This window comes from Gordionus sp. m RMFG-2023, chromosome 1 (assembly GCF_954871325.1).
Source record: "Gordionus sp. m RMFG-2023 chromosome 1, tfGorSpeb1-WG-v2, whole genome shotgun sequence".
Lineage (NCBI taxonomy): Eukaryota > Metazoa > Nematomorpha > Gordioida > Chordodea > Parachordodidae > Gordionus > Gordionus sp. m RMFG-2023.
The window spans coordinates 86,794,612-86,809,610 of record NC_088775.1 but is presented as its reverse complement, the minus strand read 5'-3'; the positions used below and the strand labels follow the sequence as shown (position 1 = coordinate 86,809,610).

Genomic DNA, 14,999 nt, shown 5'->3' with positions numbered 1-14,999 from the left:
CGTCAAAAATGACGGGGAATATTATTTTTAATGAAACAATATCTCTTATTAGCACCCTAAATACTATCATTATTTACCAGAGCTCCTGTTAGTCTGATGTTCACTCCCCACCGCGTGAAGGTAGGAGATGGATTTTAGGGGAGCAAAGATATGAGAAAAAGAATGAACAAAAGAAAGAAGAAATAGAAAAAAAGAGACAAAGATATGAATTATAAGAAAATATAATAAATATTTATACTTCAAGACTTGATGATTATCGGGTTACAACACATATGCATTTGTAGCCATATAAAAATATAATATAATAAAATTTATAATATCAAAAATTTTACCAAAAAAGGAGATTTAAAATATTTTCAAAATTGAGAGGGATGTAAGCTTGACTTTTATTTGTTAATGTTTTGCCTTGGCTCGTAGTTTGCCGTAAATAAACTGAAATAAAACGTGTAAATTGAAATTATAAAATAGAATTTACTGTTGTTGGTGATGAAGATGGTTTAGCGATGGTGAAGAAGTTTTCTTTTCTTTGTTCAATGTGGTGTCGTTTTTGAAGATGATGTTGTAATTCCCTTGCACGTAGTTTGCCGTAAATAACCTGAAATAAAACGTGTAAATTGTAATTACAAAATAGAATTTACTATTGTTGGTGATGAAGATGGTTTAGCGATGGTGAATGGGATATTATTTATTTGAGGTGTATACAATATTTTGAGAAATTTTAATGAAGAATGAAGGAAGCATGATAAAAATGGGTAGCTATTCAAGAGATTCCATTATTGTTGGCATAGTTTGGGGTGTATTGTGAGATTTATTTTTGTTTGTCAAATAGCTAAATATAATTTAAAGAATAGTTATAAGATCAAAATTTTAATAATTACTTTTAAAATTTTAATCAAGAATGAAGGAAGCATGATAAAAATGGGTAGCTAATGTCATTTCAAGAGATTCCAATATTGTTGGCATAGTTGGGGTGTATTGTGATAATTATTTTTGTTTATTAAATACTTTTATGAAATTGGTATAGTTTGGGGTCGTATTATGAGCTATATGGTTGTTTTTCAAATAGAGAAATATAATTAAAGTATATTTATAACTCTATATTGTTATTATTACTTAGGAGTGGATAAATCTTTATTTCATTGGCACCATAATAGATTATTATATAATTGAGGTGTATACTATATTTTGTGTGAATATCTTTTTATTAGAGAGTAAATTTCCTTGCATTTTTGTAGGAGCAATCATAACTTTATTATTTTTTTTGGAAGTACATCTACTTAAAGCAACATAAAGTTGGCCATGAGAAAACACAGGTTCTGGTAGATATAAACCTACATGATCAAATGTTTGACCCTGACTTTTATTAATAGTAATTACAAAAGCTGGGATAATTGGGAATTGTCTACGTTTTAATACGAAAGGTAGTTGTGATTCGCTTGGCGCTAAATCTATGCGAGGTATAAAAACTCTGTAACCTTTGTTTATGCCTGTAATTATTTCAGCATCCAAAAAATATATATGCATGCCTTTTATTATTAAGCGAGTTCCATTACACAATCCGCGTAAAGGATTCAAATTTCGTAGAAGAATTACGATAGTACCGACCTTTAGGGATAATATATGAGGAGGCATGCCCGAAGGTGTTAGTGAATGTAAGAATTCTATGGGGTAATTATTAGAATCATCAACGTTATCTGAAATTAATGAGTCTGAACTATAGTAATGTTTAATTGGAGATGGTAATTTTGAAATTATATCATTATTTAATGCCAATGATACTTTATTTTTTGTTGTTAAAATAATACGTTGCGCTAGGTATTCAACATTATTAAGTAAATTGAAATCGCCATATATAGAATATATTAAAGATTCCTCTATCATTGTTAGAGGAATTTCAACATAGTCGGAAGTAAGGGGGGATAAGGTTGGTGTTTTCCCTTCGCCAATTTGTAAGAGCCAATTATTGTACTCAGAATCATCGTCTAAAATTCTCATATTATCTTTTAATTTAAGTTGCAAAAAAATATGCCATAGAGGTGAACATTTTATACACGATTCTAATATAGATGTTTTAGTACCTCTAGGTATAACAGGAAGTGTTTGTCTGAAATCTCCTCCTAATAAGATAACCTTACCACCGAAGGGGTTGGATGTTTGCATAATATCTCTAAGTAATAAATCTATACACCGTAAAGCATGTTTAGTCATCATACTTACTTCATCTATAATTATTAAGTGTGCATTTTTAAGGTTCTGAGCCTCTATTGAATTAGTTTTCATGCGTGAAACGGATGTATCTAAAATTGGTACTGGAAGTTTAAAACCACTATGGATAGTTCTTCCACCTATAAGAAGGATAGAAGATATACCTGTGGTAGCAAATGGTATGACAGTTTTATGTTGTCCTCTAAGATAATGCATGAGAGTATTGTACAGATATGTTTTGCCTGATCCACCGGGACCATCTATGTAAAAATATTTAGGTGTAAAAGAGGGATCGGCAATAGCCTGGATAACTTTATCAAAAGCGTTACGCTGTAATAAATTAAGATTAGCTACCATTACACATGCAGTATCTGCCTCTATTATAGCATCATATAAATTAGATTGAGGGATAGGGTCAGGAGTAGGAAGATTAAAATCTTTACAATTGTACCCATGAACACTGAGAGTTGTTAAAATATCATGTAAAGCCAAATTGGTTGCTATGATTTCATTATTATATTGCAAAAAATCTTCTATTAATAAAGGTTTTATACGCAACCATAAAGATGTAGGATTTTGAGGATGGCCAAAAACGCATATAAAAGCAAAAGTGTGGCGTAATTGAGATGGCATTTGAAATAGAGAGGCCTCATCTAGACATTTTTCCCATTCGTTATCATCGCATAATAATGATCTATTAATAGCGGCATCTTTAAACGTGTTTAATAATATACCGTCTACAGTTCGCAAAAACTCAAAGCTCGTAGCTCCAGGCACGTGGAGAAGAAGTAGACGAAGATAAAAGCGTTCCCCACATTTGATATCTGTAGAATACATACGTGTTATAATAGATTTATGGCCACGTTTACGTTCTTGCCAGGCATTATTTATAAAAATATAATGGTAGGGTATATCACCATAAAGGTATTGTCTAGCGCAAGGAGAAAGTTGATTTAAAATAAACCAAGCAGTAAGGGTTGTATTTTTATAAATAGCTCTTTCCATGGCCGACTTTTCATGTCCTTGTTGGAAATAAATTAACTGTTTAAATGGCATATGTACTGCTAAACGGATAATTGCATGAGAACGATCATGCATGGGGTTTTCTAATAAGCGCCACATAGCTTCACATGAGCTTACATAGCGTGCATTTATGTGATTATTAATTTCGTCATATTTAGTAGGGGGAGAATCGACATTTAAAACTACATTAGCACAATCATACCCTTTGTATACGTATTTAAAAATATATTTAACCGATTTAATTGAAGTACAAATTTCTACATTTATGTGCGCATTATATTTTAGTAGTAAATAAGAATTGTACGGGATAACAAATTTATTATCTACCCATTTCTTAGATATTAAAATTGGAGCCAAATTCCTTCTTTTATATGAGGGGTAGCCATTAATATTAGATTTGGTGGCATTTTGAAAATCCTTGGGGAAATTTTTGGTACACATGCCTTTATCCATGCACGGAGATTGGGGATTTATTATGCCACAGGGGCCATGTATCATGCAGCGTGTTACAATAGCAAATAATTTTGGATTTGTTAGCCTATCAGGTATTTCAGCTGAAACATAGTTATCTATTGCCTCCGATGTTTCAATTTTATTCTCTTTACTCAATATAATTAACAAATGGGCATGTGGTAGGCCTCTTTTTTGAAATTCAATTGTATACACATAAGCTAAAGATGTCCCAAATATTTTATTCTTAAGGATATCCGATATAAATGCATTTAATTTTATTTTAAAAACTCGACATACTATATCTGGTCTATCAGTATTTTCACTTATTTCCTGACCAAGTAGGGTTGCAAGTAAAAGTTATGAATAAATCAGGTCTACCATATTTTAAAACAATAGTCATAGCATCATGATACCGTTCTTGCATATTCCTGGGAGACCCTTGAAATGAGGAAGGTAGAATAATAGGGCGGCCTATTGGAGATTCTATTGAAGTGGAACATGAAGTTACTAAAAAATCCATTAAACCTGAATATTCTTCTACACGAAGCTTATTCTGATTATATTTTATATAGTTAATGTTATTGGCCTCTACTTGTAAATATGAGTCTACTATATATTGTTGCGTTATACGTCCTTCATTAAGAAGAGGATTAAAAATATTATGGCGCACGGCTAAACGTGCAATTTTAAATTGTAACATAGATATTTTAGATCTAGCCCTATTTTCGAACCCATCAGCGATCATATTAGGAGACCAACCAGGTTCACCATGAGGGAATAGTAAAGGATAAACCATGGGGTCTAAATTTGGGCTCAATACATTAAGAATAATGAGATCGTTGTCATTAGATTTAGGATAGACTTTAATATCTCTTTTGAAAGGAGGCTCTCCATCTTCATTATTGAAAATCATAGCTACGTCATCCATAGATGGTAAATTATAACGGCGTCGATCGCTAGAACGATCTCCTTTAAAGATCATATTAATGGTTGGGAGTTTTGTATTAGAAGTAGTTGCTAATTCTAATGCAGATTGATGGACTTCACCTAATGTCTTAAAACTAAGAGCATAGGGGTTAATTTGTCGTATTAACTGATCTAATTGCTTCATAATATCTTTATTACATTTACTATTTGCTGGATGGTGTATACGCTTATCTATAGCCTGTGTCGTATCTAACACGTATAACTGGGCATAAGTAGGCAAAGCATTAGAAGGTGGGTATAAATTAGATGTGCGGTGATATATTTGGCCGTGCACTTTGAAACAATAAGGGCCACTACCTGTAAGCTCCGAAATTTTTGCGCCCATCGATGCAAAAGCTACTGCTGAATTATAAGAACGTATGTTCTTCATAAAATTATTATGTAACTTATCTTGAGGGTTTGATATAAGATTTTTTAAATAAGGAGGATATGGTATTTGGGTAAGGATAACCTTCCCTTTATGACAGCACTGTGTGAATTTACCGTCGGTCGGTCTCTCAGCTATGAAATTCATGGAAAAACAAAATTGACATATGATATTCATAGGCCCGCAAGTATGTTCAGTTATTAAGTGAATATCATTAGTATTAAAATGTGTTAAATTACTTCTATTTTTAAGAATAGATGTATAGGTGGTGGGGAAAATCTGTTTAAGCTTTAGACGAAAACGGGCAGCACATGCCCGCATCCTAGCAGTTTTAGTTGATATATCAATAGGAAAAGGTTTATTTAAATTAATACTTTGAGGTGTAGGTACTAAAGCTACTATAGGTTTGGGTTTCTTGGATTTTATATGACTTCGCACTTTACGACCACTTTCCTTAAAATAAAAATATTTTATCTAAATTATTGGAAAATAAAACTTCTTTTGTTATGTTTAATCTTTTTCTATTTCCCAAAATAGAAGTGTAAGTGGTAGGGAAGATTTGTTTAATTTTTTGATGAAAACGGCTTATGCATGCGCTAATCATAGCAGTTTTAATTGATAAATCAATTGGGAGATATAAATTTGAATTAGGATTATGAGTTGTAGTTAATGAAACTAATTTAGGATTATTATATTTGGATTTTATGTGATTCCGTAATTTGCGGATACTTTCCTTTAATTGTTTGGGAGATTGTCTATTTTCCATAGTATTCTATTTATTAACGTTACAAAGAATAAAAATTAAATATTATTTTCAAATAACTGGTAACACAAAAAAATTCCTAAATCTAGAAATGAACGTTTTCGTATCTTGGTAATGTTAATTTTTTTTCTATCAACTTTCCTATCATCTTAACGTTAATTTTATCACTTTCCTTTCTCCTAATGTTAAAATATCTTTTTTCTATCACCTTTCCTATCAATCATCTTAATGTTAAATAAATTGAGAGCTATTATTATCTCTTTAATGTAAAAATTTTTTTATGGCAACACTGGGATTCGAACTCGCAACCTATCGTTCGGAAGATTAAGCCCCCCCCCCCCCCCCCCCCCCTTCAATATTATATTTTGATATATTTGTATATATATGAAACTTTTTTTTATAAAATTAACTTAATTAAATTAGAATGACGGGTTGATGGGTAATTATTAAGTTAGGTGTATATGATACTAAATATGCTTTATTAATATATTTTATAAAAATATTAAAATTTAGGAGAAAAAGAGGTAAAATTGTTACAATGTAACACGTGAACATTAAGGGTATTAGAAATATCAAAATTTAAATTGTGATAGAAATCATATTGGCTAAAATTTAAAATAGAGATCCTTGAAAATTTAATTTTAAATATGGGATATAGATATTGGTCTGAAAATTTTTTTTTACAAACATAGCCAGGCCTGATCAAAAAACCAAGTCCCATGCAACTTTCATAAAATTTTCATTTTTTTTATTTTGATTTAATAACAATGTCTTAAATTTAATTTTATTTTCCATTTATTTCTATTGTGGGTAATTACTAATTAGTTAGGTGTATATGATACGAAATATGCTTTATTAATATATTTTATAAAAATATTAAAATTTAAGAGAAAAAGAGGTAAAATTGTTGCAATGTAACCCGCGAGCATTATGGGTATTAGAAATATCTGGGTAAAATTTAAAATAGAGATTCTTGAAAATTTTTTAATTTTAAATATGGGATATAGACATTGGCCTGATATTTTTTTTTGCAGACATAGCCAGGCCTGATCAAAAAACCAAGTCCAATGCAACTTTTATATAATTTTCATTTATTTTTTATTGTAATTTAATAACAATTTCTTAAATTTAATTTTATATTCCATTTATTTCTATTGTAATTTAATAACAATGTCTTAAATTAAATTTTATATTTAGATTTTAGAATAAAATTTAAAATTGTGATAGATATCATATTAAGTAAAATTTAAAATAGAGATAACATTGGCCAGGAAATTTTTTTTCGCAGACATGGCCAGGCCTTATCAAAAAACCAAGGCCTATGCGACTTTCATATTCTGATTGTATTTTTAAATGAATTATGGGGCTGGGCTTGGGAATTTTTTTATTATTAACTATGAGTCAGACATTGAACTAAAACAAATTTTATTGCAGGCCTGGGCTCGGCCTGATCATAAGATCTAAATTTTAATAATTACTTTTATGAAATTTTAATCAAGAATGAAGGAAGCATGATAAAAATGGGTAGCTAATGTCATTTTAAGAGATTCCAATATTGTTTGGGGTGTATTGTGAGATTTATTTTTGTTTGTCAAATAGCTAAATATAATTTAAAGAATAGTTATAAGATCTAAATTTTAATAATTACTTTTATGAAATTTTAATCAAGAATGAAGGAAGCATGATAAAAATGGGTAGCTAATGTCAGGGTGTATTGTGAGATTTATTTTTGTTTGTCAAATAGCTAAATATAATTTAAAGAATAGTTATAAGATCAAAATTTTAATAATTACTTTTAAAATTTTAATCAAGAATGAAGGAAGCATGATAAAAATGGGTAGCTAATGTCATTTCAAGAGATTCCAATATTGTTGGCGGTATAATTAATTGAAAAACGGTAAAAATATATTGGTGAGAAATTCAAAAATTACGTCAAAATTAGGCGCATGCGCAAAGTATATAAAGCTTCATATATATACACAAATATATCAAAATATAATATTGAAGGGGGGGGGGCTCAATGGTAAGAACGTTTGCCTTCCGAACGATAGGTCGCGAGTTCGAATCTCTGTTTTGCCATAAAAAAATTTTTAAAAAAAGTTTTAACATTAGCGAGATAATAATAGCCCTCGATTTATTTAACATTAAGATGATAGGAAAGTTGATGGAAAAAAAATATTTTAACATTATGAGATAGGAAAGTGAAAAAATTAACGTTATGAAGATATGAAAGTTGATACAAAAAAAATTTAACATTACCAAGATACGAAAACGTTCATTTCTTGAATATGGCTATTATATATATAGATAGATACTATGAGTGTTAGCTAGCAACTTTCACCAAACATTATATTAATTATAACTATATATAATCATTATAACCATATCTAATTGACGAATATAATAATTCATGTTGTATAAATTTTTTTTAAAAATACGGCCCGGCCCGGGTTTTTAAAAAAAAATTTTCGGGTTTAGGGCCGGGCTTGCATCTCTGGCCTTGTAGACTCTCGCGTCTGATTCTTTTGTTGACCATGTTTCCGAACTATATAGAATAGTTGGTTGTACTATGGAACTGTCAATTTTTCCCTTCAATTTGTATAGGATTCTTTTGTCAAAGAGCACTCTAGATAAAGATCTCCACTTTAGCCACCCTTGATTAATTTTACTCTTTATCTCTTTCTCTATTGTGCCGTTTGTTTGTTTAGTAGAGATCAAATATTTGCAGCTTTCAATTGCCGATATCATTCATTTATGCTCTCTATTTCTTCTCCTACTATCACCATATACTCCGTCTTTACTCTATTAACTTTTAGTCCGTGCTTTTCTAGGATTATCCAACTCACTAATCTTTCTTTCATTTCTTACTTGGATTCGGCGAGAATATCATCTGCAATCATATTCCACCTGACTGTTTGTGGTATAGACTGTGCTAATACAACTATTACTGTTATGAAGAGAAGTGGGCTGATAGCCGACCCTCGATAAACTCCCTCGGCTATTGTGAAGCTGTTGATACCAGTTGTGCTACAGACCATTGTTGTATGGCCCATATACATTACTGTATTATTCTTATATATTTTTAGAGAACATTTTGTGATGTGTAGCTTTTTGTTCTTTTATCTGTTAATGTTTAAAAATTCGTAGCCCGAATTTTTTATTTAGCATTCTCCTTTTTAATTTTTTTTTATACTTTTAAATTTCAATATAATTAAATATTTTCCACATGTTATTTTAATATAAATTTATGCTTTTTTCGTAATCGTTTACTAATTATATATTTTTCATTTTATACAACTGTGTGATAATTGAAACCGTTTTTTATAATAAGTTATAATATCTAATATGTTCTAAATATTTATTACTTTGTCATTAAAACCTTGTGTATTCAAAAAAAAAATTTTTAAATAATATATATTTTCATAAAAAAAATGATTTCTAAAAATATATTACAATATCATTTATAATTCACTGATTTTATTGCATATTTAAATTTAATTTATTAAGTCAATTAATTAAATAACATTTGGAGTATCTATAATTGTAACCCATCATCATTTATTACTTAGATAATAATTTTTTATATATAGCCTAGATAAAAATCGTATTATAAATTTTGATTGACAATTCAAAATCTATCCTAAAATCTATAAAAATTATAAAAGACCAAATAATTATAATAAAGAAAATAATATGGTTTACTAAATATAATGCTCTAACTTAATTCATATATTATATAAAAATCATTTATATAAGCTATAAACTGATTATGGGTTAAATTTATAAGTACCAATATTATTTTAATTTTATTAATCTACTTAATAAATTAATTTTAAATTTACAAATGAAATCACTAAATTATGAATAATACAATTATTTATTATTTTAATGTTAATATATTTCATGCAATAATTAAAATATTTTCATTTTTAGTGATTCAAGATGAATTTTAAATGTGCTTTTAAAAAATAACTCCTTAAATTTAGGGTTGGTTGCTTAAGGTAAGATAATTTAAAAAATACACCTATTTCTACCATTTACTGTTTTGATTTATATCTAAAGGGATTTTTCACAAGACAAATATAGTTAGAATCAATTCATCCTTTTGCATTATCAAATCAGCATACCTACAAAATGATTTTATAAAATTTTGAGAAAAACTGTTTTTAAACATTTTTTTACATTACCCCAACAAATATTTATATTTTACTTTATTCTTCAATTTATTTGAGGAACCTTTATTTAATTTTAATTTATTCATATAATAATAACTTAAAAAGTTCACAATAGATGATTACAGAATATTATTATATTAAAGGAGTATATATGTAACGAAAATAGCTCAAACATTGATCTAAATTCGCCAAACATTAAGAATTTTTTTATTTATATTTTTTTGGTAAATCAATTGTAATTCGTAACTAAAAAATTTTTAAAATAAGTAGCACTCAAAATTTCTACCAAATGAGCGAAATTTGATACGAATTTCTATATATTTATCCATTGATATTTTTCTATGAGATATTTTGACATTAACGCTTAGAGTAAAATGAATTTTATGTATAATTCTAAAATTTATAATTCTCTTAAATTAATGTCATAATATCAAGGCTTATGTAATATTTTTCTGGCTGAAATATGGAATTAGTCGAAAATTGGGTCAAATCGAGCCGTTTAACAACACTAATTAACACCACTGTTATATTAATATTAAAGTTTTCTCCCTTTTCCAATATATCAGTTATACATTAAGATGTGAAACAATTGTATTAGTTATGAAAATTTTTGCTAAGCTAAGTGATTCATTTAGGAGCCAAACTTCACCAAAGTATAAAATTATATCCATATATTTGTAGCAAACTATCCAGTAAGATATTTAGAAAATTCTTTCATCTCTTTCAGAATCACGGTTAGAGTTTTAATTGATATAGAGAATCAAATGTCTGACACATTACATTTATAGATTCTTTTCATAATATTAATTCTTTTGGAGTAAAATATTTTGTTTTTTTTATAACCGATTAAGAATTTCATAAATATGAAGTCTAGTAGGCGTTCAAATGTGACAGAAAAAAATATGTAAAATAAAAATATAGGAATTGAGGGTACCCTAACCCGTCCTTTATCAAAATTATATTAAATCAAAATACCCGCCTCCTAATATTCTTTTAAGACCCTCCCCACCCCCTACTAATAAGATAGCTCATCATAGTTTAAACCGTTTAAATGAGAAGTTGAGGATAAAAGGTTAAATTCACTCATTTAATCGGTATTCCGCAAATATGTATAATAATTTATAATTCATTCCTGATTTATTTTATTTTTTTACACTTTTCAAACTCTTTATGTATATATTCATACAACATGAATACTTCGAATTTCAACGAAATACTCTTAAACTGTAACACATTTTTATTTGTATTTGAAGAATGTTTATTCAGTGATTTATCTTTAAAACTTTATTTGACTCCTGAGATACTAGATCATTGCTGAATAGGCAATGTAGAACTCCATTACTAGTAAAATTATATTTTATGTAATTTTGATGATAGATGATTTATCAGGAAAATATATCTTATTTAGATCCTCTATGCACCCAATTTAATTTATGTTATAGATATTTAATTTTTAATTATTTCACGTTTTCATTTTGATATGGGATATTAATTTATTCATTGAGACCTTATAAGTAAAAAATAATAATCTTACTCCACCTTCCTAGTATATATATATATATTATTTGTTAATACGACTAAGGTATTTTGTAACAGGTTTATATTTTTATTACAATATAAATTGCTAATATTGTCATATTTATTTATTTATCATAGTTGTAATTACTATTCTCACTCTTTTAGTACTTAAGTTTCTATATCAACCAGCATTGTTTCTTTAAAAATCGTTTCTAGTTTTCCATGTAGAGCTTAACTCTCTGCATAATATCAAAATTTGGATTTTAGACGTCTCAATTATAGTTTTGTTTAAGACATTCCTATAAAAAAATTCCTTCGCCTTTGCTGTTTATTAAGCCTACACTAAAGGATCTAAGGTTTTGATTGAAGGCAAAATTTTATTAATATGTCTATAGATGATTCTATAGACTTCAACATATATCGATGTTAGTTTAGTTTATTAAGGATGCTTTGGATGATTTGACACCATTATTATTCTTTGCCAGTTCTTATACAACAGTTTGTAGTCATTTCCTATCATTTGCTTATCTTTATACGTTTTCCTTTATACATATGTTATGTTAGACTTTTTTTTATCCATCATGGCTACAAATTTTTTGTCTTGCTTTAAGGGTTTCAATGTTTGGATTCGCTATTCATGTCTTTTTAATCTTGACTAATTTTTGATTCACATGATGCATGTCTACACTATGCATATCGGTCTCGAAAAGGGAACGCTCTAGCTTTCATATTCTTTCTTTATTTATCCCCAATCCTATGGGTGAATGAACCGCCCCGTGGAAACTTAACTCTTAATCCGAATTTTAATCTCAGCTTATTTTTTTACTCGTCATTCCCAGAATGTTGTAACCATTTGTCCACTCAGCGACTCTAACCACTTTTACGAATGTCTAATGTATTATACCATTTATCGACATCTTTTAATCTGTTTTAGATTATTTCCTAAAATGAACCATTACACAATAAGTAATTAATAAAATCTCGACCTATAATATCAAGTAACAACGCTGGTTGTGGTTTCAAACAATGATGCAAAATAATTATACAGTTAAGCCACAAGTTAATTAATATCTTACCTAATTCGACTAATCAAATAAAATGTTTATATGGTATTTGTAATTATAATGATGAATTAATAAACCTGTCGATTAACATTTTAAATACCTGATAAATCATATCCAAGTCAAGATTTTATATATGCGGTGTATCATTCATTAAGGAGAATCTAAGTGTCTATCTGTTAACATGAGGATGTAAATAAGTGAGAGATTAAAATTAATTTTATGAAATCAAAAATAGGGCTAAAATATTTATGCCAAATTATAAAGTTTTATTTAATTTTTTTATAGTTGCTTTTAATTTTGGTTCAATTGTTTCTTTATTTGGGCTGTCCAAATGATAAAAAATATAAATAAATTAAGTTTTGAAGAAGAAAATAACATAAGCTACTAATGCAAAAATAAAATAGTGTTTTAAATCATTTTTGGTCATTTACAAAAATTGATTTTTTTTAAATTTATACAAATAATAAATATGAATAAAAATTTATCTAAAATTTATTTATTTGGATAATATTAACGAAAAACTAGCAAGTAATAATTAATGGTGGCATTGTTATATTTGTATTTTATTTTCGTTTTTGTCCGTTTTTTTAAGTTTTTTTGGTAATGTTTTTTTTGTTGTTTTTGTCACAAAGAGAGATTTGATATTGGACTCAAAACCTAAATATGAAATAGAAAACAAATATATATATAAAAAAGAAATTAATAATAATTATGAATCACGAAATCAATTTAATTCTTTATTCAAAATTATAACATTATCAAATTAACAAAATTATAAAAGTAAAAATAATAAAAAAAAGATTAATAAAAATAAAATAAAAAATAAAAAATACAAAAAATTAATAATTATATAAGATCGCTTTGTATCGTAAAAATTGGCCTTTTTATATTCTTTTCAATCTTCTTTATAACTAATATTCATAACTATTCAAATCTATTTTATCACGCGTTATAATAATAAATCCAAAAGAATTCTTTATGCAAATTACATATAAAGTACGAAGCTAAAATATACCACAAAATCCAACAGAATTATTTATGCAAATTAAATATAAAGTACGAATCTAAAACTTACAACACCTCCCTACTTAAATTAGACCCAACATTCTGTGAATAATCAATCTTCTTTCGATCTCGATTTATTCTTCTTAATCTTTGCTGTCTTCTAAGTTCTAACGAAGGCTGACTCTTGTTTAGTATTCTTAGTTCGAACGACCGTTTGTATCCGATTGTTGCTTGAAATCTTTGAATTCTATCTTCTATCGCTTGTCACCTTGTTAATCGATCAGCTTTTTATCTCTGTAGGCCACTGACGAACTTGATACACGACTGTTTTTCACTATCCACGATTGATGAACGATTATCGATGCCATCCAGTTCTTTTTCATCTCTTGTTTTTTGCTAGTCTGTCTTAATTTTTTTACAATTTATCGTAGCTTGTTTTCTTTCATTCTCTTGTAATCCACGATTAGCTCTTTATCTCGATAAACCATTGATTGGTCTGCGATAAACGATTGTTTTCACGAATTCTTGTTCCTATGATTGTCGATTTCCGTATCTTAGACTAAAGCCTCGGTAATAATTGGCTATTATTGGTCAGCGATTAACGATTGCAGCATAACGTCTTGACCCTACTTTCTATCAATTCGCTTGTTTTCCACTTTCTCTTGTAATGGATTGGTTGTTGCCTCTAATTCTTGTAATCGTATCTATCTTTTAGACTTCCGGGTCTTCTACGACAGTTTGCCCTTGCTGAGATATCGACTTTACCTTAAGTTTTCAGGTAATCACATCTAATCTACTTCTACCTAAAATAATCTATTTACATAACTTCTGAAATATCTTATCACTTTTTTATATTTATTCTCAAATATAAACTACCTAATACAACTATACTAATAAAATATTATACCAACTTCATCCTAATATCTACATTTATCTCCTCTAATCTAATTCTGCCTTTAATAAATGGCCTTAAATTTATAATAAACAAAAATATACATAATAAATTATAAAAATATATCACATTCTATCACCCCTTTCCCCTTAATGAAGCCTAGACCCATATTTTTATTGAAAAATTTACTTGTACTCATCCTTTAGCTATTGATCCTCATCTTCTTTTCAGCCATGTCTATACTAAATTTATATCTAAAAATCCTATTCTAAAATATATATCAAAATCTTTTTTTTCTATAAAAAAAATTATCATAGTGTATTTATTTCCTCATGTACTCTTTGACACTCAGTCTTTAAAAAAAAAAACTGCTGAAATATATAAATCTCTTTTCATACATACCTTGTTGAGAAATCAATGACACCTAATCATAAAAGTCTTCATACACACGTTTATGAACAACCTATTAACTCTAATCACTATGGTTTTCACCCCACGTCTTTGAAACTTATGAAATCTAATCATTATAATTTTTCGCACAACCGTT

General features: G+C 28.1%; 1 protein-coding gene across 1 annotated transcript; it reads right to left on the bottom strand.

The window, feature by feature from the left end:
- Window positions 1-393: 393 nt before the first annotated feature.
- Window positions 394-8,857, bottom strand: LOC135930874 (uncharacterized). The gene is made up of 6 exons (XM_065467671.1): window positions 8,667-8,857; window positions 5,532-5,790; window positions 4,073-5,488; window positions 1,180-3,924; window positions 476-595; window positions 394-432 (listed from the first exon to the last, which is right to left on the bottom strand). The coding sequence occupies exons 1-6, from the start codon at window positions 8,855-8,857 to the stop codon at window positions 394-396; spliced, it is 4,770 nt and encodes a 1,589-aa protein (XP_065323743.1).
- Between the last annotated feature and the right edge of the window lie 6,142 nt (window positions 8,858-14,999).